Below are 27,211 nucleotides of genomic sequence, written 5' to 3'. Positions count from 1 at the left end.
TAATCACTTGCTAGGCTGACCGCCACAGCAGTGACTAACTCTTCGCTTGTGCGAGGCCTAGTGTGGCTCAGTGTTGGGTTTGCAAGGCAGACAGTCAGGCTGATGAGCTGAGCATTATCCAGTTGAGTGCATACTGTGGGAATCATTCTGTGATTCAGAAAAAAAAAAGCACACGCAACTCCAAAATCATATATCTGTACCGGTCTGACTCACACTGCAGACACATTTATTTAGGGATTATCGATTTTACAGCATACAAAGGGTCTTTTGCTATTTTTGTTGTTCAGACTTGCCTAAAGCATGGCATCATGCAGTTTAATACCACGGCGGATTTTGAAGGTGTTTTATATACGCCGAGAGTAATACCTTATAAGGGAAAATGCCAGCAAGGGCCAGTCGGCCTGGAAATAACCCCCAGCCCCAGCCCTGCCAGGAAATAGCCGCATGACCGCAGGTAAGGGATTGATCCTCCTTGGGCCTCAGTTTCCTTATAAAAACAGGAGCTGATCTCACTTATCAGATCTCTGAAGTTGTTTCCAGTTTTAAAATTCAGTGTTTTCATTCCACCACCGAGGACAAGCGAATTATGGTGAAGGAAACCGTAGGCTCCTATTGTCTTGACTTTATTCCTTGTTGTGACCCAAAGTCCTGCTCAGAGTGTAGAGCAAAGCGGCCATCAGAAGGCTGGAAGGGATGGTCGGAGGATCTGCTGCCGGTTTATCACACACTTGGGCTTGGACTTGGCACTGTGTGGCCGTGCATAAGAAACACTAACTCATTTCATCCCAAGGCGGCCTTTGGAGAAACGTCAGCATCGCTACCATGCAAACTTGACCGAGAAGGAAACCGAGGCTCGGAGAGGTAAAGTAATACCTTCCAAGGGCCCCAGTGGATGCCTAGTGAAAAAGACTGAACTGGGTTTTGACCCAGGGAGTCTTACCCTACAAGTTACCCTTCGGAGGTTCAGATCACAGGCTGTATCTAGTTTTTAATGCCTTTGTACCCACGGGGAACCCAACCAATAAATGAGGCTGCCACGAAGCAGAAGAAACAACAACGGGCCATCAGGAAAAGTCGCCGACCTCCAGGATGTCCCGTGTTGGCTATTGTAGACACTCTTCCCCAAGAGTATAGATACCGCCTGCTCTTACGTAGCTTGGGACCACCCTGTCAGGAGGCTGGGAGGCTGCCCCACGACCCCAAGTCGCCCCAGCTTCCTGGTAACTGATGCCAGCCTGCAAATGGGCAACAACGGAGAGCCGCTTGGATAGCGAATGTGGTGTCTGAGCACACGGAGGTGGGGAGAGGTGCGGGTTATGAACCTTCACTTCGTCCTTTCCTTGACCCCAACATACATCCGTGGGGTCCCTGCTGCTGCCAGACCCCGCCCACTCCGTGACTGCAAGGTAAATAAATAGTCAACAGAGGAAATTCAAGTGCCAGAATACGCGTGAGTTCCGCGACGCCCGTCTGTAAGTGCGTTTCCCCTCCCCCATCCTGCCCCTGCCCCCACGATCTCCAGAGTTTCCTGTTTCTGTGTGATTTTTACAGTGCTGTGGACTCATTTTTATGTCTTTAAGGGCAGGGACTAGGCTTCATTGGTCTCTGTCTTCTCAGCAGCTGACACTGTGTTTGCTGACTGGGTAAATGATACACTTCCGACCAAATGACATCTTTTGTGATTACAACTAGAAACCACACGTACTGTATGTTGACTATTGATTTGGATTTCAAGGTAAATACAGACATGTTTCTAAGGAAACGTGTTTGGTTTTTTCTCAGGGTTTGTTTTTTTTTTTTTTTTTTTTACAGAATGACTTGGGAAGCTAATCATTTTTAATAATTACGTCTGGATTCTAAAAAACTCCTGACTGCATTTCAGTCTCTAGACATTTGGTATTTAAACACACATGTTCTCCTGTAATATTCCTTTCCTCTTCTCTTCCGTGAGTGTCCCTCTTTCTGGAGAGCAAAGAGTCAAGATAGCTTTTAAACTCAGTTTGACATAGTGCATCTGATCATTTCACCCCGCGTGCCTTCTGACTTTTAATTTCCTTCTAACACGTTCGACTTTTGATCTTGAAGCACAAGGGCTGTCCTTTTATTAGGTTTAATTTACTGTAAAGCTCAGTGTTCCCTGTGAATCAAGCCATAATAGTGAATAATCACAGGCTTCATTCAGTCAGCCAGGTTTTCGTTCTGCTGAGTAACTAGGAAACCGACTAGTAACAGGAAGGTTAAAAAATGTTAGGAACCCTGCTATCGCCCCAGAGCTAGGATCAAGCCATTTTATCATTTGCACATGACTGTCCAAGCGGACAGGGGGATCAGCCATGGCACAGGACCCGGGGCAAGGGGGCCGTTTGGATGGGCCCAGGGCTCCCTGGAAGGGAAAGCAGGGGGTGACAGGGGCTTGATTAGAGTCCAGATTCGGGGCTGGCATGTGACCTCACTATCTCTCCCCCAGCTTCCCACACCTCTTTCAGCTCTGCCATTTGTGCCTCTGGCCAGATTATTTTCAATAGGGTTTCACCCAGTATATTTGAGAGGGTAGGGATAATTCCCTTCTTTTTTTCTTTTCCACATATATGGCATTTTTTGCAAAGGGTTTTTCATAAAATGAAAAGAGAAGAGCTTGGAAAAAGACACTGAATCAATGTATCATTTTGAGATTCTCTCTACCACGTGCTCAAGGCCCTGATAAGTTCTTTACCCGTTTGGTTCTGTGTAGACTGCTCATCACAGCCTGACGACGTAGGTTCTATAATCACCTTTTCTTCTGTAGAGGCAAGAACCTCCTTCACAAGTCAGAGCAGAAGAAAATAGTTGTCAGGAACGGATTATCTCCCATGCCCCTCTTCTGACATCTTTCTGCTCAGATAGGTGGTCAAACAGCCCAGCATGACCAAAGGTCCCCTCCGGGCCCCCAGCCTGGATCCGCCCCTGCAGGAGGGAAGATGGCTTCCCAAAGCATCAGTGGACATCAATGACTCGGGGAGCCTCTGAGCTTGGACCGAACACCCGTGGTCACGGGAGCCCCACTTTGGGCGACTGAACTTAATGCAACAGCTGTAGACATCACACTTCTCAGGCTCCATCAAGGGCTGGATGAGTAGCCTGGGGGAAAAGTCCCTCTATTCGCTGAAACTGCAGCACCCATGAGTCAGTATTTTCTGCTACAGTTAAAAAAAAAAAAAAAAAAAAAAAGTAGCATACTGTTCACATCTCCATGGTAACTTACTATGGATCTGCATTCCGTTTATGAAACTCCTTCTTGACCTATCTGTGATTTCTGATCCAGGATTGAATATAAACTGAGAAGCCATCAGAATCCAATCAGTCTCCTCGAAATATCAACACCCTCTGCATGGGGGGGTGGGGGTGGGGGTGTTTCAGCGGTGTAGACTCTGCCTCTGACCCATGCAGGGGTGATGCCGGAAGAGCCTCAGGGGCCGGTGGCAACATTAAAGTGCAATAGTATCTCAATTATCCGGGTAACGCCAGATTTAGGGTTGCCATGGAAACCGGGAACCTTGGTAACCGAGAGTGAGATGGTTCCTGTCTCTTCACAGCACTGCAGTCCCCGAGATGCGCCAACTTTCAGTCCCTTGGCCTTCCCTAAGCTGGGCTGTTTTATTTTATACCACCTTCAGGAGTCTAAATTTTCCTCCAAAATATTGAGAGCCCGAGTAGGAAATGCGCGCATTTCTAGGCATGGACTCAAGTATTTCGTTAGCAACAGAAACCGGCAGTAGGGGTGACGGTTGTGACCGGGATTGGGAGTCAGATAAACTTGAGTTTCAGCGTGAATTTCCCACTCATATGTTTTATGGCCCCGCAAGTTATTTCCCCAAGGTTCAATTGCCGCACACTGTCAAGCGGGGACAACGATGCTTCGGAGGATGGTGAGCACTCACCCGGAGCCACTCAGCCAAGGCTGGTTACCATCCAGGCACCGCTCAACTCTAGGGGGCGCCCCTCACACGAGGCCGGAGGCTGGGGGCTCCCCGGAGCAGGGCAGACTCGGCGACCCAGCCAGGGGCCCAGTTCGGACGTGTAGCATCTCAGGCGCATTTTTAGAGACTCTTCGTGCCAGAATGATGAGAACTCCCGAGGCCGGGAGGAGATCCAGGAATGCGGCCTGAGTGAGTCCCTCACTACCCAAGTGTCGCAGCCCCTCGGTGCCACCACCCCGCTCCTGCCCACTTCCAGAGGCACGCTTGGTGTGGAGGCCTCGGGACGAGGGGAGGAAACCGGATCCGCCAAGGGGAGGCCCTGCCCCTGACCTCCCCGGGCTCGAGTCCCCGGCCCACCGCGGTCCCAGAACCGCAGGCGAGGGACGCAGCCGGGTGACAGCGGGCGCGGAGCGAGGTCCCAGCCGGAAGGAGCCAGCTCCGCCCCCGCTCCCCTCCCGTCGAGTCCTCACCCCTCCCCTCTTCCCTCCCACTCCTCCGCTCCCCTCCCTCCCCCACCCTCCTCTGTTCTCACCCCACCCCTTTCCTCCCCTCCTCCACCCCTCCTTTCTCCCCCTCCCTCCTCCCCTCTTCCTCCCTCTCCGCCCCTCCCCCCGCCTCCTCCCCTCCCCTCTCTCCTCCTGTCTCCTCCCCTACTCTCTTTCCCCTCCCCCTTGTCCCTCCTCCCCTCCCCTCCCCTCTGTCGTCTTCCCCCCTCCTCCTCCCCCCTCCCTCCTCCCTCCTCCCTCCTGGCTCTGAAGAGCGCGCCGCGAAGGGGACTGGCCGGTTACTTCCTCCGGTGGCGGCACGGAGCGCAGTGCGTCCCCAGCCTCGAGCGCCCGGAGCCGCCCGCCCGCGTCCGGTCAGCGTCCCGGCCCCCGGCCCCGGTGCCCGCGGCTCGGACCCCCGCCCCGTCGCCCTCGCCCGCGTCCGACGCGCACCGCGGAGCCCGGCCCCGAGCCGCCGCCGGCCCTGCCCGAAGCGGCGCGGTAAGAGCGGGGTCCAGGACAGCGCCCTCCGGCGCGGCTTCTCTCCCGGGGCCCCGGACCGCGGGCGGGGGGACGCGGGTAGCCCCGAGGTCCGGATCCCCAGGCGCGGCGGGGCGGCGACTGCTCCCCGGCTTCGGGCTCGCTCCCGGGGCCGGGGCGGCTCGGGGAGGTGGGGGGGCGCGGGGGCCCGGGCAGGGCGCGGGTGGGCCCGGCCGTGACGCTCCCAGCCGGCCGCGAACTTGGGCCGCGGCCCCCGGCGGCCGAGCCGCCGGGCGGGGCGCGCCCGCTTGCTTCACTTGCTTTTGTTTTTAAGAGGAAACGCGGGTCTGGTGGGGGGGCTTCTGCCGCAGGGCGCCCCCGCGGGCCGATTTCGCGGAGGGTGAGGGGGGAGTGGGACACAGCGGAGGGTGTCGGGGCGGCCCCGGCGCGCCCGGCTTTGCGGGTGACTTACCCGAGCGCACCGGGCCCGGTGGGATCGCGGGCGCCCGAAACACCTGGCGGCTGCACCCGCCTCCCCCCCCCCCCCACCCCGCGCCCCCGAAAACGTGCCCAGCACCGGCTCACCTGCTCCGCCGCTCCGGGGCCCGATCGGGGGCGGTGGGCGAGGGAGGCGCCCGGGAGGGCGAGCCCCCCGCGGGCGCCCCGGGACTTCTGGATCTGGGCCCTCGGTGCCGGCAGGCGAGCGTGGGAGCCTGTCGGAAACGCGGGTGTGGGTGCGCAGGGCTGCCTTTATTTTCGCGTTCTTAAAGGATTTTGAATGAAAGGTTGCCGTTTGTGCGTGTGTGGGTTGTTTGCTTTGGTTTCGAGCCCAGGAGACTTTTAAGATGTTGGCCTGTATTCGGTTTCGGGGTAAGCTTAAACAGCTAGGTGACGTGCTACTTATTCAGAAAGTAAAGAAGTGAGCAGTCCCCCCTTTGGACATAGAGGTGATTTATTTTAATTCACTGGTAAGAGATTATATTTGTCCTGGACAATGGAAGCGCCCGTGCGCCCTCGGCCTGTCCACACCACCTCCAATCAGGGAGATAAATCTCCAAGTTAAGGTTTATTAAAATTCTGAGTAATATCACAGTATAGTTATAGTTAGCACCATGGGCCCTGCAGGGAAATATTCACTCATTTCTGGGATTAGTCATTCCTCTCTCTCTCTAAATTGATAACTTTCAAAAGAAAAGGCAAAACCAGCCTTCAAAAGTAGCCTATGGGTCTGTTTTGGCTTTTGTTTTTCAAATTTACCTCAATACAGACCTGTGCTCTGATCTTGTTCCCGTAAGGGTACTGTCCTTAGGCAAATTCTCTTTGTTTTAAAATTTTATTGTTCTCAGATCTTCCATTTCTGCCTTTTTTTTTTTTTCCTTTTTTTGTTCAAAAGCAGCCATCAATAGGGCAACCTGAAAGGGACCTAAATTTGAAATTGATTCAGGTGAAGAAACTTGACCTTAATGCCACCTTAAGAAGCCTTGTGGAGTAAAATAAGCGAATTTAAATTCCATTAGTTATGTGTCTGCCTGAAACCATTGGAGGGACACTTTGATTCTACGTGGTTCTTACAAAACAGATGAAATGCCTGACAACAAAAGAATTCTATTCTGTAGCTAGTAATCAGAGCTTTTTCTGTGGGGATGGTAGGCTGCCTTTTCTCCTGATATTTGTACCCCAAACCAGGCGAGCTTTTTCTATCGCCTTCCATACCAGTTCTCTGTCCATCCCTGGAGGCTGGGAAAAAAAAATGTACAATAAAGTCAGCAAGTTGTCTGCAAACGAGACTTAGAAAAAGTGCTTGGCCCAGTGGGCTCGGGAGAGAGAATTGGTAACAGTTAAGGCGTCTTTTCGTTTAGGTCTTCTGTTTGAGGTTGCTTGATTTAATCGACAGGTAACAGCATTTAGTTTATCCAGATAAATAACATAAAGCTCTGAGTGAAGGAGCATTTCCTGCGGTAAAGAGGAGTGAGCAGGGCCCTGGTCTAATAATATTTGTATGCTCTCTAGGCTCCACAGTGATGTGGTGGGAAAGGCCCAGGCCTCATCATTCGGGTTACCCACCCAAGGACTGATCTGGACTGTAGTCGTGCTGTAGCTGTGTGGTCCTGGGCAAGTCATTGGAGGTCTCTGGGCCTCGGTTGCCCTGTAAGATGCAACATCGCTGTAAACTGTTACAACATCCGCCTCTCAGAAACGTAGGGCAGATTCAGTGAAGTGAGAATGTGTGGTCCCCCAGCTTGGGCTTGGCTCTTGTGACTAGGATGGTGTCAGTGCAGGGATCATTAGTAGGGAATATTGATTCTTGAGCACCTGAGCCACTAAGTGGAGATTCTGAGCCACTGTGGCCACGTTTGATCCCGGACAATCCTTCCTCTGCTCCCTTCTCCTCCATAGGACTATTAATTTATTGTCTGTGTTTTCCAGCCTCCACTGGCCACCATGATAATGTTTTCCAGCCTCCACTGGCCACCATGATAATTACTCGCACTCTGAGGGTTTTAACAGCCCTCTCCAGTGTCTCTTGCCTGCTCTGTGGCATAGACTTCTCCTCCCACGCTACCTCTCTAGCCCAGGGTGTGTGTGTGTGTGTGTGTGTGTGTGTGTGTGTGTGTGTGTCCGCCCGCGTGCGTTCATGCACAGGTGCGTGTCTAGTAGCTGGGAGGTCTGGTTTAGCCATAATGTTGATCATAAGAGGAAACAAAGTACAAACTCAAAGTAGTCACGGGGAAATGTCCTACTCTCCACCTCCAATAAGCCCTATCAATTGCGCAACACTTTAATTACTCAGAGTTCCTGGTTGTAACAGGTGGGAGCACCCCCCGGGGAGATCGTGGGGGGAGGACGATTCGGGGTACCTTGTAAAGCTTCCTATAGACCTTCAGTTCCATAGCCTGTAAGCTGGGGGGCGGGGGCGGGGGTGAGTGAGGCTTGCCCGTTGCTATTATTGGTGCTAACCCAGCTTCTTTGAAAATGAGTTTTAGTCGCTCTGTATGTTTATCTACCCCTCTGGTGGCATGATCTTGGTACCTTTCTCGCCTATTAATATAGAACTTACTCCACCAATTATATGTTAGGGCTCCAAATAAGTTTTCAGCCTACATCACTGTCCCCTTGCAGGCCACGTAAGCAACTATAAATTTTCTAACAGCCACATTAAATATAGGCAAGTAAATGAAGTTAATTTCCATGTTCCAAGTCACTGAATACCTTCAGAATATTATACAAACCTGCCGTCAGTCCACAGTCGTTACTGAGATACTTCACTTTTTTCTACAGAACCTTTGAAATCTTGTGTGTTTGCCGTGCAGAGCTCAGCTCAGCCCATCCCAGCCCCAGGCCAAGCACTTGGAAGTCCACGCAGGGCTGGTGGCTATAGCACAGTGGTCAGCACAGGTCCGCCTGGTAAAGCCCAGACTCTTATCAGAGCCAGTAAGACCGATGCGTACCCAGCATTACTCCCCCTGGAAGAAACACAGCTGAGCTACACACACAGCAGACACGTTTTCAGTGTGTGTAGACAATACTGGAGGGATCCGGGGCTTTGGACCGAAGCAGTGGTTCTGGGAACCTTTTACGTCCTACCTGGGAGTGTTCGCTCGTAGCTTAGGCAGGAGAAAGAGCCTCCTAGGCTCCTTCCAGCATGCTGGTCTGGGTCCACCAGGAGCCGCCTGGGTGTGGGAGCAGGGGGCTGGCCCTTAGCTCCCAAGTGGAGCTGACTGCCCCGGGGACATGACCGTGGAAAGCAGCTTACCCCCACCTGTCCTACAGTCCTTGCTCAGCTCCCTGAACCAGGCTCCCTTGGGAGGCCCTGACCAGCCAGCCAGAAAGTGCCTTCATCTGTGTGCCTAGAATCTAAGTGGATTCGGTGGAGAATCAGCATTATTATTTAATTGCTTAAATAGCATACCCTTTGCGAGAAAGGCCTTTTAAGTAAGAACTGGCCTTCGGTTTTGAATGACTGGTTGTGCTGTAGACGTTGACAGACTCCACCAGAATTAGGGTTGACCTAGCCAGTAAAGACTTCTTAAAAATGTGATGTTTGTTGCCCCTGACTTTATTTCTTTTCCTTTTTTTTTTTTTTTTTTTAAGATGAATGATTTTGGAGTCAAGAACATGGACCAGGTAGCCCCTGTGTCTAACAGTTACAGAGGGACACTCAAGGTGAGTGAGCTAAGTCTTAATTTAAACGTTTTTTTTAAAAAAAAATATTGGAAAACTCAATCTCTAGGATCGTAAAACGATGCGCCGGGTCCCAGAAGACTGGCTTTAGCCCCGGCCTTTTAATATACAGGCTGTGTGACTCTGGATTGTTTGCTTAGTCTCTCTGGACCTCAGTTTTCTAGTCTATAAAATGGGTATCCTGATGCTTGTTTCTGCTTGTCTTCCACGCTAGGAAACCATTTAATCTGCAGATGGTGAGGCCTTTGTGGTTTATTTCTGAGACTCCTACCAGCTGAAAAATCCTGTGATTCTCAGTGGGACAGTGCTGGAGAAGCTGTCTCTACTGCGGTTCTGTTCACCTGTGCATTTCCTGGGGTCACGGGCTGGGTTGTTTAAGAACTGATCAGGGGGGCGCCTGGGTGGCTCAGTCGGTTAAGCGTCCGACTTCAGCTCAGGTCACAATCTCGCGGTCCGTGAGTTCAAGCCCCGTGTCGGGCTCTGGGCTGATGGCTCGGAGCCTGGAGCCTGCTTCCGATTCTGTGTCTCCCTCTCTCTCTGCCCCTCCCCCGTTCATGCTGTGTCTCTCTCTGTCTCAAAAATAAATAAATGTTAAAAAAAAAAAATTAAAAAAAAAAAAAAAGAACTGACCAGGGAAGAGCGGAGAGGAGGAAGGCCCGCCTCCCATGGGGGGGGGGTCCTTCCTTCCGAAGGGTCTGTGCCCACCGGGCTGCTGGCAGCCTGCTGCCACACGGCCACAGAAAGGCACGCCTCTCTGCGTAAACCAAAACACAGGTGAAAGACGAAGGAGGCTTTTCTGGTGTCTAAGAGCCAAATTCCATGCAGCTTCTACCTTCGTCCCTTTGGGGAACATTCTGAAGTAGCAGAAACTGATAATTTCCCGTTTGCTTTCTTCAAACGTGACAGTGAGACCTGATTGTTTTTTTAGCCTCGCGCAGTAAACGCCTGTAGAAGCAGGGATTTTTCGATTGGCCTCCACCAAGCTTAGTGTTTCGTACGGTGATGGAGCTTCGTCGTGTTGCATGATCGTTTGTGTATCCTTAGGAGGTGATTTGTCCGGGAGAGTCCCCGACGGCCAAAAATGGGCCCAGGCTTTTCTTGCGTATTAGGAAGGTCAGGAAACTTCCAGCCAGTGAGTTTGCTCGTTTGATTTGGTCAGATGTTTTCCACGTGGCAGAGGCTGTATAAGAAATCGTGGTGTTAGGTTTGAAACCACACCCCTAGAGAGGAAAATTCTTCCAGACGTTAAAAGAACCTGATGATGCTCATGTGATCTCTGGGTTCGGAGAAGAAACAGTCGTTGCTGACATTGATGTGTTGGTACACTCAGTGGGAATTTGTATTGTCTTTTGGCTTCCTGACTTTAAAAAAAGAACTTCCAGCCAGGAAAGGAAAGGCATTTCTTGGTCACCTGGGGAAATGTTACTGGGAATTTAAAAAAAAAAAAAAAAAAAAAAAATTAATTGGCTATTTCACTGAAATTGGTCCTGTGGTATAGTTTATAAATCCAGATGAGGATTTCGAACTTACTTGATTGTTTATTCCCTTAGGTTTCTGGCAGTCAGACATTAGAGTCTCGGGTTTTGGGGGGCTGGGCTCCCATATCGTTGGGACATCGCTGTGTTGAGTGTTTTAGGCTGCGGTCCAACTTCTGCCTGCCCTCTTACGTAATGCATCATTCATTGTTCCGCATTTCTAGAAAGAAAGCACACAAACCGATTTTATTTGTAAATGTGTTGCACATTTTTTAAATTGATGACTCAACAGATGGTTCATTGTATTACACATAACACGGGATTTCCAGTGTATGTTGGAAAAACATAAGCATCTTTTACATTGTTACTCAGCAAGTCAGGCAGTGATGAATCAAGACTTTATCTGTTACTTATAAACAAGTCTTCCATTAAAGGCTACTTTCATAACTGTTAGATGAAATTATCTTAGATCGACACAGTGTGGGGTTTATCTTTCTCTGTGTCGCCATTCTCTTTTTCCCCTAAGCTATAGATAGTTGAACTTGAAACCTTTTTCCTTTGGAAATCTTTCTCCTTAGTAGATGATGTGGGGTAGAGGTCTTTTCAACACCTTAACTTTTATAAAAGTAAACCTTAAGGTGTTTTTTTCATATCTATTACTATTTTCTGGACCATTGGAGTTGATGAGTGAAAAAAAAAACACCTACTTTCAATTAAAGTGTTTCATGGTTAAACATAAAGATAACTGCTTCCACAAATAAAGTAATTTATTTCACTGTTTGCTTCTCAGTCTTCATTCAGTCATTTGTCTTCCCTTTAACGGCAATGAGCTAAAACTGCCCGACTGAGGGTACTTTTTGCTTTTGTGCCCAGTCTGACTGAATTTCCCTCTGATGTAGTGGAGGGACCAGGTGTTTGGACCAGGTGGGTCTCTTAGTCCCGTCCGGTCCTGTTCTTCCAAAGTTCCATTATTTTTAGGTTTGTTTACTTCGTTTCTTCGTTGAAGTTAATTATTAAGCCATTAAGAATAAATTCCTGGGTTATCCTGACTCTGCGAGGTCAGTGAAATGATCCCGAGTAAAATGGAACCCTCCCCATCACTTTGACTGTCTCGTAAGTCTGGTCTGAGAGCGCTGAGTGGTCTGGTCCATTGGTGGCTTTATAATTGCCAGTTTCGTCAGGCTATGTCGGGACGATTACCCATGGACGACTTTTAAAACAGGTAATTAAATGGGTTGAAATATTAATTTCAATTTTCTTCTCCATCTGTTTCCCAGCGCCAGCCAGCTTTGGACACCTTCGATGGGTCCCTGTTTGCTGTTTTCCCCTCTCTAAATGAAGAGCAGACACTTCAGGAAGTGCCCACAGGCTTGGATTCAATTTCTCATGGTAATTTGCTACTCAGACTTGACAAAGTGTGCCTGGTTTCCTCCCCTAGTTCGGTTACTAAAGAGGCGACCATTTGTAAGCGGCCACGGTTGGTGTCTTCAGTCTTTGGCATGCAAAGTCAGTGACTCTGGACCTGGGAGGAGACAGTTTTCTCACTATGAACATGCTGGCTCTGGTGTCTTCCACTGCCAGGCGCCCCCCAGCCAGAGCAAACGCCCTGCTGGGACCAACCTGTAGGGGAGCCCCTGAGATTTCCACTGGGATGTTTGCAACACTGTAGCCAGCCTGGGTCCGGTCTCCCAGGCGCACCTGCAAAGCCGATGATTAAAATGCACCCCGGCTTCTCTGTCTGGGGTCTCCTCATTAGTTAGATCATCCACCCCACCCCGGAGTCTTGGGGCAACAAATGACACTTGCTAATATCCGCCCGCCCGTATGTATTTATTTCTGTAGTTCTTAATGTCACGGCTTATTGTTTTTAAAGGGACAGCAGTCAGATAATGCCTGTACAATTACTGGGATAGGGTTATTCGTTGGAAACATTCCAGAGATTACTTTGTCATACGAAGTAGGTGCTGGAAAATACAGCCCAGAAAACTAATTAAAACACAGATGCCTGCATAAGTATACCATCATGCAGTCGTTTATCATTCATGAAATTGCTGAGGGAACCCGGAGAAGATTGGTTTTCAATAAAAGTTGCAGGTGCGCTGACGTGACGGGGGCTAAATGCTGTGTGTTTGCATTACACCAGAAGGCCCTTTGCCTGCTGCTTATTTTAATGGAGGTAACTTCAGATTGTACATTTACAGGGGCACCTGGGTGGCCCAGTCAGTTAAGCGTCCCACTTCGGCTCAGGTCATGATCTCACAGCTCGTGAGTTCGAGCCCCACGTCGGGCTCTGTCTCTCTCTCCTTCAAAAATGAATAAACATTTTTAAAAAAATTCTTTTAAGTGGCAAATTATACATTTACCGTCCCTTAAAACCTTTGACCGAAACCACCTACTGTCTTTCATTGTTTAAAAATTTTAAAAGAGATTTAGATAGAAATTTCACCTAAGGATAATGGCAAAATAATTTGCAAAATAAAATAAAACTTGCATTTTATTTTCATAAGTGTAGCTGTGAGATGTAGGATATTTTCTGAATTTCTACCCCTCCCTGCCCAAATTTTTGATAATATTTATACTCTCTTAAGGAATTACGTCAAGGTTTGAGATCAAAATTGTTCTTTCCTGAAAACTTAACAAGATTTCTCCCCTAAATTCAGTATCTGGTCGTGCCAGCTTCCAGTCCTCATGTCCCCATGGGGTTTCTTTCTAGATGCATCCAGCTGTGAGTTACCTCTGTTAACGCCGTGCAGCAAGGCCGTGATGAGTCAAGCCTTAAAAGCTACCTTCAGCGGCTTCAAGAAGGAGCAGCACCGTCTTGGCATCCCAAAGAGTAAGGGCCACTTTTTCCAGGAGTTTCTCTGAGTCTGGGTTGTACTGGAAGAATGAATCTGACCGTCGTTGCTTGGGATTGCTTGGGATGACGGCTGGTTCTTCCCCAAGCAGCTTGCAGGCTGGCGGGGGTATGCGTAACCCGAGCCAGCGATGGTTTCAAACCCCTCAACCGGCCGAACACTCAGTCCGGCACCGTTGTTACTGTCTTAGAGTTTACTGGGTGTCTTTCCCCTCTGCCCGGTCTCTGGTACACATCTGGACTTTGCGGGCAGATCAGGAACGACGCTGCTCTCACTGCCTCCCTCCCGTTTTCTCCCTGTGTGTGTCTGTCTGTCCTTCCCTCCCCCGGACAGACCCCTGGCTGTGGACCGAGCAGCAAGTATGCCAGTGGCTCCTCTGGGCCACCAGCGAGTTCAGCCTGGTCAACGTCAATCTCCAGAGGTTCGGCATGAATGGCCACGTGTTATGCAACCTGGGCAAGGAGCGTTTTCTGGAGCTGGCACCTGACTTTGTGGGCGACATTCTCTGGGAGCATCTGGAGCAGATGATCAAAGGTACCCGCTGGGGGGCCTGGCTCCTGCTCGCCGAGGAGAGCCGTGGCAGGGCAGAGGGATGGAAGGGGGAGCGGTGCTCTGTAATCGTATGGTTGGGGTTCCGAATTACGTAAAGTGCCTGAAAATGCCACCGGAGTGAGTCAGATGTGTGGCCGTGATTAGAGGGTTTTTAATCCACTGAAGTGTGTGTGTGTGTGCGTGTGTGTGTGTGTGTGTGTGTGTGGAATGGAGCATAGCCACGAGGCAGTGACCTGAGTCACTAACTCGTTGACCGTGGTCAGACGGCATGTGTCAGAGGAGTGCGTGTTGGCTCAGATATGGAGGCCAGCAGAATTCCCAGGTGCTGGGGCGCATCTTAGAGAACCCGAAGGAGCAAGTTGCCCTGAGTGAAAGGGAGCTTTTATTCAGACACACTCCGTGAATTTTACAGTAAGTTTTCCTAAGACCCAATGGAATGCAACAACGAGAATTTCCTCTGGTTTTATCTGTTTAAACAAATGCAGAAGTGATTGATATATGTTTACATGCTGACATGTTCTGCAGAAACTGGCCATTGGACAAAAAGAACTCTCATCAGAGAGAAAGTCTTTAATTTTTTTTTAATGTTTATTTTTGAGAGAGAGAGAGGCAGAGCGTGAGCAAGGGAGGGGCAGAGAGGCAGGGACACACAGAATCCCAAGCAGGCTCTGGGCTCCGAGCTGTCAGCACAGACCTCAACGTGGGGCTCGAACTTGTGAACTGTGAGATCATGACCCGAATTGAAGTCGGACGCTTAACCGGCTGAGCCACCCAGACGCCCCCAGAAAGTCTTGATTTAGATTTAGACCTTATAAGAGTGTTGGCAGCAATGTTAACAACACATCTGGTTAAAAGGAAAAAAAAAACTATAGGAAAGGATCAAGTTATAAATATAAGAAAATCAGTTCATTGGTAGAGTTCAGAGAAATAGTCCTCATTCACTTGATTTTAAACACTGTGTTTCAACACCTTTTACAGACCCAGGATCTTTGAAAGACCTTAGGTTTCAGCCACCATTTCTTTTAGGCTGTGACTTCTGGGGGCCAAGGAAGCTTATTTGTGAAGACCCCCAAGTCCTTCCTGAACTTGGACAAGTCTGATTTGACAAGTTTCTGGTGAATCTGCTCACTGGCGGGTTGGGCCTGTCTTACCATCACTCAGGGTGTGAGTCTGTGTGGGTCTGGATTTGTGGGTGTGTGTGGTTCAGTGTGTTTGTAGGGAGTAAGCACACACAGAGAATGCTAATAACCTTTTCCTTTTCAAAGTTCCCAGCCCCTGGGACAGATGGAACCTCATAAATATCTAACTACCTCTTGACGGCAGGGGGGAATTAAATTCACGGTCTAGATATTTGAAATGATGCAGTAGAACATTTAGCTTGGCCAGTGACAGCGTTCATGGCGGAAAACTCACTCTAGTTATTAGAAAATGTGTTGCTGTCTCCGGTTTTTTAAAAAGACCAAATGACACAGATTACCGTCTGATTAAATGTGGAGCACAGGGGCGCCTGGGTGGCTCAGTCGGCTGAGCGTCTGACTTTGGCTCAGGTCATGATCTCGCGGTTTATGAGTTCAAGTCCCACACTGGGCTGTCTGCTGTCACCACAGAGCCCCCGTCAGACCCTCTGTTCCCCTCTCTCTCTGCCCCTCCCCCGCTCGCACTCTCTGTCTCTATCAAAAATAAATTTTAAAAAATCTTTAAAAAAAATTTTTTTTTAATTTTTTTTTTTTTATTTATTTTTGAGAGAGAGAGACAGAGACAGAGTGTGAGCAGGGGAGGGGCGGAGAGAGAGGGAGACACAGAATCGGAAGCAGGCTCCAGGCTCTGAGCTATCAGCACAGAGCCCGACGCGGGGCTCGAACTCAGAGTGTGAGGTCATGACCTGAGCTGAAGTTGGACGCTTAACCGACTGAGCCACCCAGGCGCCCCAGGAAGCTAAAAAAAATTTTTAAAACGTGAAGCGTAAACGCATTTCGATATTCTAAAATAACCATACGATAGTAATTGGGGAATAAATGTTTTTAACCTTGATTTGCAATCCTATGCCTCCTGTATCTGTTTTTCAGAAAACCAAGAAAAGACAGAAGATCAGTATGAAGAAAATTCACACCTCAACTCGGTTCCTCATTGGATTAATAGCAATTCACTAGGTCAGTCCGATCGATTCTTGCCCTGAAGACCTTGGTTTCAAGCTTTTCTATTAAATTGGGACTCTCCACCCCCACGAAAAAAAATCAATAAAAATAAATTTGGACTCCCTGGCGCACAGTCTAGGCCTGCACTGTCCCCATGTGGTGAAAACACGTGGCTCTTGATGCGTGGCTGGTCCACGTTGAGACGTGTGGTAAATAATACACATCTGCAACGATAATTGGTAATATTGAGTCAGATAAAAGGTTAAAATTAATTTCACCTGTTTATTTTCAGTTTGCTGTTGCGGCTACTGGAAAATCTAACGTTGCCTGAGTGCCTGGCATGATCTTTGCCTGGCCAGTGCCGTCTAAGGCAGTCCGTAGAGCCCAGGGGCAGAGCGAAGGGTGCTGACTGCTGTAGTCAGAGCTGGTGTAACCAGTAAGAGGTGACAGGCACGGGAAGCATGTAGAAAGCAATTCTAAATTTGCTCTGAACTTTGGAGTTCAAAGAAGTGTCCTGGAATTTGGGTCTTCCCTTCTGGTCACTGACACTGATGAGTGTGGATTACAGATGGTCCCCCCACCAGCCCCCCCCACCCCCCCCCCCCCAGCCAGCAGAGGGAGGGGATGTTCCCTTGCAAGGCACGCGCTGGGTGGCAAATCACTTACTCCCTCCGAGCCTTAGAAACTGAAAGAGCCAGTGACCTCTGCCATCCCGAGGCAGGATGAAAGCATTTGATAAACCAGAGCCGTAGAAATGCTGACATCGAGGCACCGCATCTCGGTCCGGGGAATTTTGGAAAAGGGCTCCCTGGCTTCAGAAGAGCTGTTGCCGAAGCCCCCGTCCCCCCACGGTTTCCTGGAGGGCTAGAGCGCGCAGAACGGGTTGTGTTCGGTTCGGTTCGAGGGCACAGAGGGTCTCTGATGACCACGTCGCTCCTGCCTAACAACTCTGCCGTCCGATTGTTGTGTCGCAGGCTTTGGCGTGGAGCAGGCAGCGTATGGCGTGCAGACACAGAATTACCCCAAAGGCGGCCTCCTGGACGTGTGTCCATCATCCTCAGCACCCAGCGCGCTCGGTTCTGAGCAGGACTTTCAGATGCTCCCCAAGTCTCGACTCAACACCGTCAGCGTCAGTTACTGCCCCGTCAGTCAGGACTTCCCAGGCGGCAGCTTGAACCTTCTCGCTGGCGGTTCTGGTAAGTCAGGGCTCCAGGCTTGATTCAGACAGTCGGACAGTGAGGGGAGCTTCTCACGCAGCTTGGCCTGGATTCAGCCTTTGGAGGAGGGCGCGGGTCCCCTCTGTGTCCCAAGTGCTGTCGGGCACTGCTGCAGGGGACAGATGGGCTCCGCAAACATCGACTCCCGCTATGTTTCACGCTCCGAGCCGGGCACCGCGGGTATTGAGCAAACAAGGCATGGTCTCTGCTCTCGCAGCTGGATTCCTCCACTCAGTGGGCTATTTTGGGAGAAAACGTAGGAATGTGACATTCCTGCATGTGGGAGAAAACGTAGGAATATGACAGATTTCTTTTTATGGAGGTGCACACGTACAACGCACAAATCTCGGCTTGTACTGCCGGCTGACTGTTTACATATATGCCCCTGAGTAAGTAACAGCCACCCAGATGGAGATAGAGAAGCTTCCAGCCTCCCAGAAGACCCCGTCACGTGCCTTCCATCGGTAGCGTCCACACAGCAAGAGGAAACCATTGTCTTGACTGCTGTCATCATAGATTAGATTTTCCTGCCCATGAGCTTGATATAAATGGAACCCTAGCGCTCTGTTTTCTTGTGCCTTTTGTTCCTCATCGCGTCTGAGACCCATGCATGTGGTTGGATGTGGCAGACCGTTGTCCTTTTCTTTCTTTTTTTTTTTGTTTTAAGTGTGAGTGGGGGAGGGGCAGAGAGAGAGGGAGACCCAGAATCCGAAGCGGGCTCCAGGCTCCGAGCCGTCAGCACAGAGCCCGAGGTGGGGCTCGAACCCACGAACTGGGAGATCATGACCTGAGCCGAAGTCGGCGCCCCCGGTTGTCCTTTTCATTGCTGTGTAATACTCCATCCTGCAGAGCTGCGCTTGGTTCAGCCATGCTGCTGCTGGGTGCTGAGGTTGCATGGCACATTAGTCGTCAGGACCGAGTGCCTCGTGGAGGAGCTTTGTGAGCAGTCCCCAGGGGGGTTGGTGTCCATGCTGCTGCAAAGCCCCAGACCAGCCTGAGGTCCCTCGCGGCTCGGTAACACCGGACGGTCCCCTGCCCCGGAGGAGTCAGCGTCCGTGCCCGGTTGTCTTTGCCAGGAAAGCCCCGGGACCGTGACTCCCCCGAGAACGGCACGGACAGCTTCGAGAGCTCAGACTCGCTGCTGCAGTCCTGGAACAGCCAGTCGTCGCTGCTGGACGTGCAGCGAGTGCCTTCCTTCGAGAGCTTCGAGGACGACTGCAGCCAGTCCCTGTGCCTCAACAAGCCGACCATGTCCTTCAAGGACTACATCCAGGAGCGGAGCGACCCAGTGGAGCAGGGCAAACCAGTCATACCTGCGGCGGTGCTGGCCGGCTTCACAGGTGAGCGCATCGCCCGGATCTCCCCGTCACCTCCCCGGGCCCCGCCCGGCCGCAGCGCCGCATTATTTATCCAGGGTGTTTCTGGTTGGAGCACATTGTATTCACACCCCGCGTTGCCTGCGTGGCCGTCATCCCGAATCGGGCAGGCCGCATCCCTGATTTCCAAAACGGCCAGCGTTGCAGGGATTTTCGCACACCCAGCTCGGTGGCGGGGATGCGCTTCCAGGGGCGGCTCCCTCACCTGGGGTGTGCAGGGCCGGCCTGCAGCGGAGACGGCTGGGGCGCACGCACGGGGCCTGCGGAGGCCTTAGCTCTGACTCACCCCCTCCAGGAATTCCAAAGAACGTCAGCCAGCCCAGGGAGGGACAGGAGCCCGCCTGCAATAACACGGGGGCTGTTTACCTTTTCGGGTTTCTAAAATCCATCTTATTTTTAAGATTTGGGCGAGAGCTGTTTTAGGCAACGGATAAATATTAAGACTGTTTCTGGAAGCAGATATTTCCAGTGCTTGAGCAAAATTACCAAGATTTTTTTTTTTTCATTGCTTCATAGGTCCTTAGATGTGTGTGGGTGTTTTTGTTTTTGTTTTTTTTTCATATTTTGACCATATGGAGCCACTGGATTAAAAAAAATACCTATGGAAAAACAACTCACAGGTTAAAATAAGAATACAGAGGGATCCTTTTTTTTTTTTTTCCTTTCTGTCGTCCCAAACGTCCGCAGAAATGGGCTTGATGAGAGAATAAACAGCCATGGTGGCCTTCATTTTAAGATTCGTTACCATTTGCCAACTGTCAGCTCTTTGTGGCTAACTAGGTGCGAATAGGGTTGGCAATCCTTGGGACAGCCCAGCGCAGGTGAGGGCAGTAACCTGCTTTACGGTTGGGGCGGTTGGCTCAGAAGTAGACAGCTTTCCAGGCACATAGGTAACCTGGTTGTGTCTGCTTCCAGAACTCCTGCCCTTCGTGTTTTCTAGCCTTATTGATGATGGCCATGGGGTCTTGAGGAACAGCTCTTTGATGGGTGTGTGATTCAGGGCAAGACACCTGGCATCTGAGTGCATCTCCTCTTTAAAACAATGTTACAGGGGTGCCTGGGCGGCTCAGTCGGTTAAGCCTCTGACTTTGGCTCAGGTCATGATCTCAACGGTTCGTGGGTTCAAGCCCCGCGTCGATCTCGGCGCTGACAGCTCGGAGCCTGGAGCCTGCTTCGGATTCTGTGTCTCCCTCCCTCTCTGCCCCTCTCCTGCTCATGCTTTTGCTCTCACTCTCAAAAATAAATAAAAAAAAAAACACATTAAAAATAAATAAAAGAGTGTTACAGGGCGCCTGGGTGGCTCAGTCGGTTAAGCATCCACCTCTTGGTTTCAGCTCAGGTCATGATCTCACGGTTCGTGAGTTCGAGCCCCGTGTCAGGCTCTGTGCTGACAGTGCGGAGCCTGCAGATTCTCTTTCTCCCTCTCTCTCTGCCCCTTCCCCACTCACTCTGTCTCTCTCTCTCTCTCTCTCTCTCTCTCTCTCAAAATAAGTAAACTTTAAAAAAATAAAATACAGTGATAACCCTCTTCACAAGGTGGGGGTTCTAAATATTACCCAGGAGAGGTATATGAAAAGCAAAGCATCCCTCACCAGAGGTGGTGAAGCAATGGATACAACCCCAGATGCCCAAGTCACTGTTGAGTAAACTGAGTCCTGGATTAAGCAATTTACCCACCCTCATTCTAGTCAGGAAGGTGCAGCGTAGGATTCCATGAATGGCGTGCCTCATTCTGTGGGGAAACGCCCCTTCAGCCACCCCCGCCCCTGTCCTGCTGGGTGGCTCTAGAAATAAACCCTGAAACTTATTACATAAGGAACAATTAAACAGGATGAGGAATCTTTTTGAAAAGATTTTAAGGCATCTCTGCACCCACCGTGGGGCTCGAACTCACAACCCCGAGGTCAAGAGTCGCACGCTCCCCCGACCGAGCCAGCCGGGCACCCTCGAGCTGAGGAATTTTCATGTCTAGAGTCGGTGGCCCTGAGTTTTTTTCCAGAAGACCGAACTCGGCGATCCTTAAGGGCTCAGTGACCCCTTGTTTCTGGAGTGGGAGGCGGGGAGGAAGACGCCCTATTCGGTCTCTAGCCTGGTGCCGTTGAAGTGTCACCACCCTTGAACCGGGTCGTCATGTTGGCCCCCTGTCCGGAGGGGGGTCTCACATGGCTCGGGCAGCCGAGGTCACTAGGAGGACGAAAGCCTTGCCGAACTGTGAATCTGTAAAAACGTGTAACCCGCCCCTTCCCCCCCCCAGGAAGCGGACCTATTCAGCTGTGGCAGTTCCTCCTGGAATTACTCTCGGACAAGTCCTGCCAGCCGTTCATCAGCTGGACCGGGGACGGATGGGAGTTCAAGCTCGCTGACCCCGATGAGGTACGGCCAGGGCTCGGGAAGTCCATCTCTGGGCTCAGAACCCTGATTTCCTCACCTTAGGCCCAGCTGGGCACACGGCAGCCTCCACGGCTACTAACGAGAGCGGCTCTAGTGTCCCGTGGGTGTGCACGTGGGCACCGGGCAGGCTTCTCCGTCTTGCTCTCTCCTCTGATATAGAGGCACAAGCGGTAAACTGGGGGTCTCTCCCGACCACCCGCAAATGCCGTGGGGAGTTTGCCTTTTCCCCCCGCAGCCCCGTGCTGGTCCTCGGGGCTTCCCCTCTGCAGGAGGAGACCGGGGACAGATCCGAGACCCTCCCTTTGCGGGCCTTAGAGAGGCCCGTGATCTCTGGCAGCAGGAAGGTGCAAAGAAGCACCGAGGAATACATACCGTCCCGTGGCTCGGGACCACACCCGGCAGCTGTTGGCTGGGGTGCCTGGAATAGGAGCCCCGGGGGGAGAGGGGGGACACAGCGTTTCCCTTGTGTCAGGGCCGCCTGACCGTGAACCATCGGCTTCAGGCCGCAGGAGGCGGCGCGGCGGGTGGGGGCCCCTCCCTCCGTCCTCAGAGACACGGTGCCCCGGCAGGTGCACTGAAACAGAGCACACACCCCCAGGGCTCGTGAGGGCCGGCCCGGTTCTCTCCGGGTAAGCGGGCACGACCACCCTCATCGGGGGAGAAGGTCCCCCCGCTGTTTCTTTACCTGCCCAGTTGAAGTCTCTCCCTCCGTGTCGGCCGCAGGTGGCCCGCCGGTGGGGGAAGAGGAAAAACAAGCCCAAGATGAACTACGAGAAGCTGAGCCGCGGTTTGCGCTACTATTACGACAAGAACATCATCCACAAGACGTCGGGCAAGCGCTACGTGTACCGCTTCGTGTGCGACCTGCAGCACCTGCTGGGGTTCACCCCCGAGGAACTGCACGCCATCCTGGGCGTCCAGCCCGACACGGAGGACTGAGGCCCGCGGGGCCCCGACCGGAGCCGGCCCCGCCCGCGTGGGCCCCCCCCACCCCCCACCCCGAGGACCCTGACAGGCGGCGTTGATCGCGTCCCGGAGAGTCGCCGCGGAGCAGTGGCCTTGTTCCCTCCGAAACCGCGGGTTTTCCGCCACCGGGAAGCACGGTTTCTCGCTCGGAGAGCCTACCGACTTGGAACACGCTGCTGATGACGCTCTTAGCGTTAGAACGGCCGACAAAGAAGCACTGGGAAACCGCCCTGGCCGCCCCCCACCCCCGAGCAGGCTGTGTGACCGGAACGCCCTGGCTCTCGGAGAGTCTCAAAGGAGCGAGCCTGTCTGGGGCACGCGCATTTTGGGTTTTTTTGTTTTTGTTTGTTTGTTTCTCGTAAGTTTCTTTCCGCCTCTGGCGGCCGGGAATCACAAAGGCAGGGGTGTTCTGTTCGGTTCAGAGAGGCGGAGGGGCGGTGCAGGGAGACTGTGGTGCCGTTTCAGGAGTCAGGTTTGTGTATATATGACTGTAATCTCCTCATTGCTGTCTGAATCCTCTAATGGTCCTATTTAACAAAAACTGTACATTGTAATTTAAAATAATTCCGTAAGCGTACGTGGAGCGGGAACGCAGAGCCCGTGCGGCATTCTGCAAACGTCGCGTCTGCCCGGCCAGACGCAGAAGTTGTAAAGCCGTGTGTTATTTACATTCAATATGCCTACAGGTGTAAGTTCTGAGAGGGTCAGTCCCTTGTTTTTGTTTTGTTTTGCCCGGATTATCATCTGGCAAGGACTTTGTACATTTGGGAATTTTTATAAAAACACTTAATGTTATTATCTGGAGGCACATGTAGCCTCCGCTTTCTCCTTAATTGTAACGTAAAAGCTATAGAGCAGTATTTTTCTTGACGAATGGCATATGTTTCCCATTTCTGTGCATGCCTTTAAAACCAGTTGATACGCAAACCTTCTTTTATTTTTTAGTTCGACCGTGTTTCCCCGACGACTAACGTCCCCTGACCAGCCATTCCCTTCCCATGGTCCACCTCCGCGCCCCAAATTATTCTGTATGATTAAAATAAGAATGCTATTTTTGGAAATATGTGGCTCCTTTTCAGAGATCAGGAAGGATTTATGTAGCAGCTATTTTTACTGCAGAAGTAATTCACTGGAAAAAATGCAATTTGTAAGAAAGCTTTATTTTTATCTGCACTCCATGTAAAGTTAAACGTATTGTACAGAGCTGAAGGTTGGGGCCGGTGGGGGGAGGGGAGGGGGACCTTCACGAAGTCTCTTGGTCGTGAACGAAACTCGAATTTTTTCCCTGGCCTGGCTCACCTGTTGGGTCGTGGGCTGTCTGGACACGCACGATGCTGTTCCTTTCTGCTCAGTGCCCGCAGCGACACGGGTCTTTGTTCCTATTTTCGTGGAAGCTGAATGCCCAGAGGCAAAGAGGGCACAGAAAATGGGAGAGAGAATCCTTTGGAGGGGTCGACTTGCAGAAATGTTTTGCGCCCGACGGGAGACTCCCGTGGTTGTTTCGAAGGAGCGCCTGGGTCCGCGTGCAGTCAGGACGCTTGTAAATGATCGAGTCGACCTGGTTTCGGAGGCTCACCGACTTCACTCGCAATGTGAGAGGCCACTCAGAGGAGTGGCTGACGTGCCCGGAGAGGAGTCCATCTATGTATTGAGACCACGAAACTGGGTGCGAAGCTGGGAACAGCAACACCAGAGCTGGGGACTCTGTCTCAGTACCTACCCGAGACCGTTTCCAGTGTCTTTAAGCACAGGATGTTTTTCTCAAGCGGGACATGTTTATCACTCAGACATCTGTTTATAACATCAACAGACATGTGACCGGGAATGTCTTTCTGCCAAAGGGGATCTTAGCCCTTGGCTCATTTTAAATGGGGTTGAACCACATGAAATTGCCAATATTTGACTTTTTTTAGAAACTTACAAAGTTGGCAGTTTCATGTGGTTCAACCTAAGTTACAGAAACCAAAGTCCATCATAAACCTTTGGTGTGGTCATGCACAGAACTGAAGTATAAAGATTTTGTAATCTGGCCTTTTCTCTTGCAAATAATAAAGTATTTTGTTTATATATATGCCTCCTGGTAAGGGTCCTCATTCTTCCCACCCCGACAGGGGATGAGGGGAGGTGGTATGATATTGAGCTCTGATCCATTGTCCTCTCAGCAGCTTTCCGTCTATTGAGAGTCACAAGTCCATTTAACCAGTTTTACACACAGGTCACCTAGTAAATCATGACCAAATCGCAGCCACCTGTGAGCTCTTCCCGACGGAATCCCGAGAAAGTGTTTGCTTAAAGCAAAAAAAAAAATTCTTTTAAGAAGGGGTTAGAATGGAAAGACACAGGTGTCTTGTCTTTGCCAAGGGGTCGGCAGAGGGAACACAAGGGATGGTAGGATGTTGATGTGAGGAACATAAGAACTTCAGTCTCCAAAACTTTCTCCAGGGTGCCTGACATTGCTGAGCTGACTGAGGTTGGGGTGATGATCCTGGGACACCTGTTCTCAAAACACACTGCAGAATTAGGATAGGGCACCTGGGTGGCTCAGTCTGTTAAGTCTCTCACTCTTGATTGTGGCTCAGGTTATGATCTCATGGGTTTGTGAGATCGAACCCAGCGTGCTGACAGCACGGAGCCTACTTGGTATTCTCTCTCTCTCTCTCTCTCTCTCTCTCAATAAGCTAAAAACACAAGTTAGGATGCCAACAAAGAGGTGGGTTATAATCAGTGATGTGCTGGATCCCCCTCACCACAGGCTAGAGAGAGAGCAGGTCCCTTCCCAACTTCGCATCAATGACCTATTGGCACCTTGAAAGTGGTCGTGATGAGAGCATTTATACCATGGAAATCAGCGGACACTACAAATCAGGGCTCCCTTCAAGGCCCCTCAGGGAGCTGGTTGTTAAACGTTTACCAAAACACCACTGGCATCGGTGTTCACCATGTTAGTAATTAGAACAAATTTTGCAATGCAATTCCTTTTTAAAATAACATTGTTATGAAAATAACTTTTCCAAAAAAACAAAGGGAGCATTGTTTTACATGTTTCCAAATTTCTCTGTCTGGTTGAAAGGAGAGCTGGGTTCTTATATTTTCTTCTGCATTTTGTCTCTTGCAATATATTTTGGAGGCAATCAGGTCTCACACAGATACGTAATTGGAACAGAGGAGTATTTGGGAGATGTTTAGGATAATTGTGTGTATTTTATACTAAACCTAACCTGGCAAATGAAAGTTATTTAAAGGTTCACTGCAGTTGGAATATGAAACCATATCAATAAACTTTCCTATGATTACAGTAAATTCCATTGGTCTGTCTTGCACTTTGAGTGGATCATTTACCCAGGGGTGATTTTGTAACATCACACATTAGTCATTTGGAAAATATTGCTTCAAAATGTTGACACATTTCAATGTCTAATATCAAACAATCACATTAATTACCACCATCACCAATTTCACCAGGAAAGTACTGAGAATCTATCAAGCTCACAGTGGCAATGTAAATTTTCAGAAATTCAGATTTTCACTTGAAAGTTCAATTTTTATCATTAGCAACAAATAGTCTTAAGTTTCTTTGAAATGACATACTCATTTCATTTGCTTGTGAGGAAATACCTGTCAGATACCCAAGTCCGAATAAACGTAACATGTCAGTTGTTCTTGCAGGTAAAAATGGCGTCCATGGATAAAATGGTTAGTTTAGCTTGCAACTCACATAAATGCATGATGCATTTCCCGGCACAACCAATCTACCTTAGCATGCAGCAGTTCTCGTGTGTACTGTTACCCAGAAGTTAAAAACGTGTATTCACTCATTAATAAAATTACTTTTTACTCCTTTATCAAGGACATTTTTAAATGGAACTGGTATTTTTTTTTTTTTTCCCTACCAGTACATGGTGGTGAAGAATGCAGTGATGGCTGGGACAGTTAATGCTAAGGCCCCAGCAATTTTACACACCTTTGCCTTTGCAAAGTATCTGAAAGGGTGTCAGAGCCCCACAGATATCTGTGGACCTCACTTTGAGAAATGTTCTGGAAAGCAGAGCAGCTTACCCAGAACGGAGTGGAACAGGGACCAGAAGGTGACCAGGAATCAGGTGAAGAGAATTTTCCTTTCTCCTTCCAGATCCAGGGTCCATCCTTCCAATCTCACCCTTTTATAGCCAGTTAAGATGAGCAGTTTTATGTAAAACAAAAAGAATTATTTAATGTTCTACCTGATAAGGAAATAAGGTGAAATGGATATTCTCAAAGTCCTTTTCCTACCGTCCTTCACTCTTTGTCCTTTTCCAGATGTCACTCCAATTCTCTCTTTTTTTTTTTTTAACTTTTTTTGCTTGAGAGAGAGAGAGAGAGAGAGAGAACAAGCAGGGGAGGAGCAGAGAGGAGAGACAGAATCCCAACCAGGCTCCCTGCCATCAGGGCAGAGCCCAGTGTGGGGCTCAAACCCACAAACCACGAGATCATGACCCAAGCTGAGACCAAGAGTCGAACACTTAACTGGCCAAGCCACCCAAGTTCTTCTCTAAATCTTTTTTGGATGTAGTGTATTTCACATTTTAAAAGTTTATTTTTCTTAACATAGTCAAAACTGAAGTCATGAAGGGCAAACAACTCAGCCCACCCCATGTCCTGGTTATTCCCCATACAGAGGCCTCAGAGGTCCTCAGATCTGCAAATGGTGGACACTCAAAGCTATAACGATTCGGAGCCTGAAGGGGCTGCTCCATTGGGTGGGTGAGGTAGTGAGGTACAGAATGTGGGGGCCAGAGCAGGTGGAGACGGAACAGGGTGGGTGGGGAGGGCAGTAACCTCTCTCATCACCTCTTTGGAAACATCAAGCAAGTTGACAGTAGAGTTTGTCGTGCTGTGGCCTGCCCTTGGGTTACGGTTCTCACCCAACTGTTTATGCACTGCTGCATGACCTTGGGCATGTGACTTCATTACACGGTGCCTCAGTTCCCCCTCCATAAAGTGGAGTCACGGGGCGGTCGTGGGTGGATGAATCCATCATTTGTTTAAGATTGTGGGAAGTTAGTGACCTGGGGGTCTCCATTTAAGTCATGAGCAAAGGGGTCTGTGAAGAAAATACAGCTCCTGACCATCATGTCCCTGTTTTCATAAGAAGAAACCCAGGC

General features: G+C 50.2%; 1 protein-coding gene across 2 annotated transcripts; it reads left to right on the top strand.

The window, feature by feature from the left end:
- The first annotated feature begins 4,754 nt into the window (after positions 1–4,754).
- ETS2 (ETS proto-oncogene 2, transcription factor) lies at positions 4,755–22,612 on the top strand. Of its 2 annotated transcripts, XM_042954959.1 has the most exons (10): positions 4,755–4,942; positions 9,014–9,085; positions 11,856–11,967; positions 13,292–13,411; positions 13,767–13,967; positions 16,052–16,135; positions 17,095–17,316; positions 18,414–18,677; positions 20,968–21,086; positions 21,828–22,612. In XM_042954959.1, the coding sequence occupies exons 2-10, from the start codon at positions 9,014–9,016 to the stop codon at positions 22,041–22,043; spliced, it is 1,410 nt and encodes a 469-aa protein (XP_042810893.1). In that variant the 5' UTR covers positions 4,755–4,942; the 3' UTR covers positions 22,044–22,612. The 2 variants fall into 2 exon arrangements, with proteins under 2 accessions (XP_042810893.1, XP_042810892.1); XM_042954958.1 differs by lacking the exon at positions 4,755–4,942 and having other exon boundaries at positions 7,757–9,085.
- The last annotated feature ends 4,599 nt before the right edge of the window (positions 22,613–27,211 follow it).

Source organism: Panthera leo, chromosome C2 (genome assembly GCF_018350215.1).
Source record: "Panthera leo isolate Ple1 chromosome C2, P.leo_Ple1_pat1.1, whole genome shotgun sequence".
Taxonomy (NCBI): Eukaryota; Metazoa; Chordata; class Mammalia; order Carnivora; family Felidae; genus Panthera; species Panthera leo.
Note: the sequence above shows the minus strand (reverse complement) of the source record. Positions and strands in the feature narration are given on the sequence as shown.

What these genes read in the sequence shown, in the direction of transcription:
- ETS2 (XM_042954958.1), top strand. Translation starts at nt 8,960, where the DNA reads ATGTTTGTTGCCCCTGACTTTATTTCTTTTCCTTTTTTTTTTTTTTTT. An exon ending in CTTGGATTCAATTTCTCATG is followed by an intron (nt 11,968 to 13,291) that starts GTAATTTGCTAC and finishes GTTTCTTTCTAG; the next exon opens with ATGCATCCAGCTGTGAGTTA. An exon ending in AGCTCGCTGACCCCGATGAG is followed by an intron (nt 21,087 to 21,827) that starts GTACGGCCAGGG and finishes TGTCGGCCGCAG; the next exon opens with GTGGCCCGCCGGTGGGGGAA.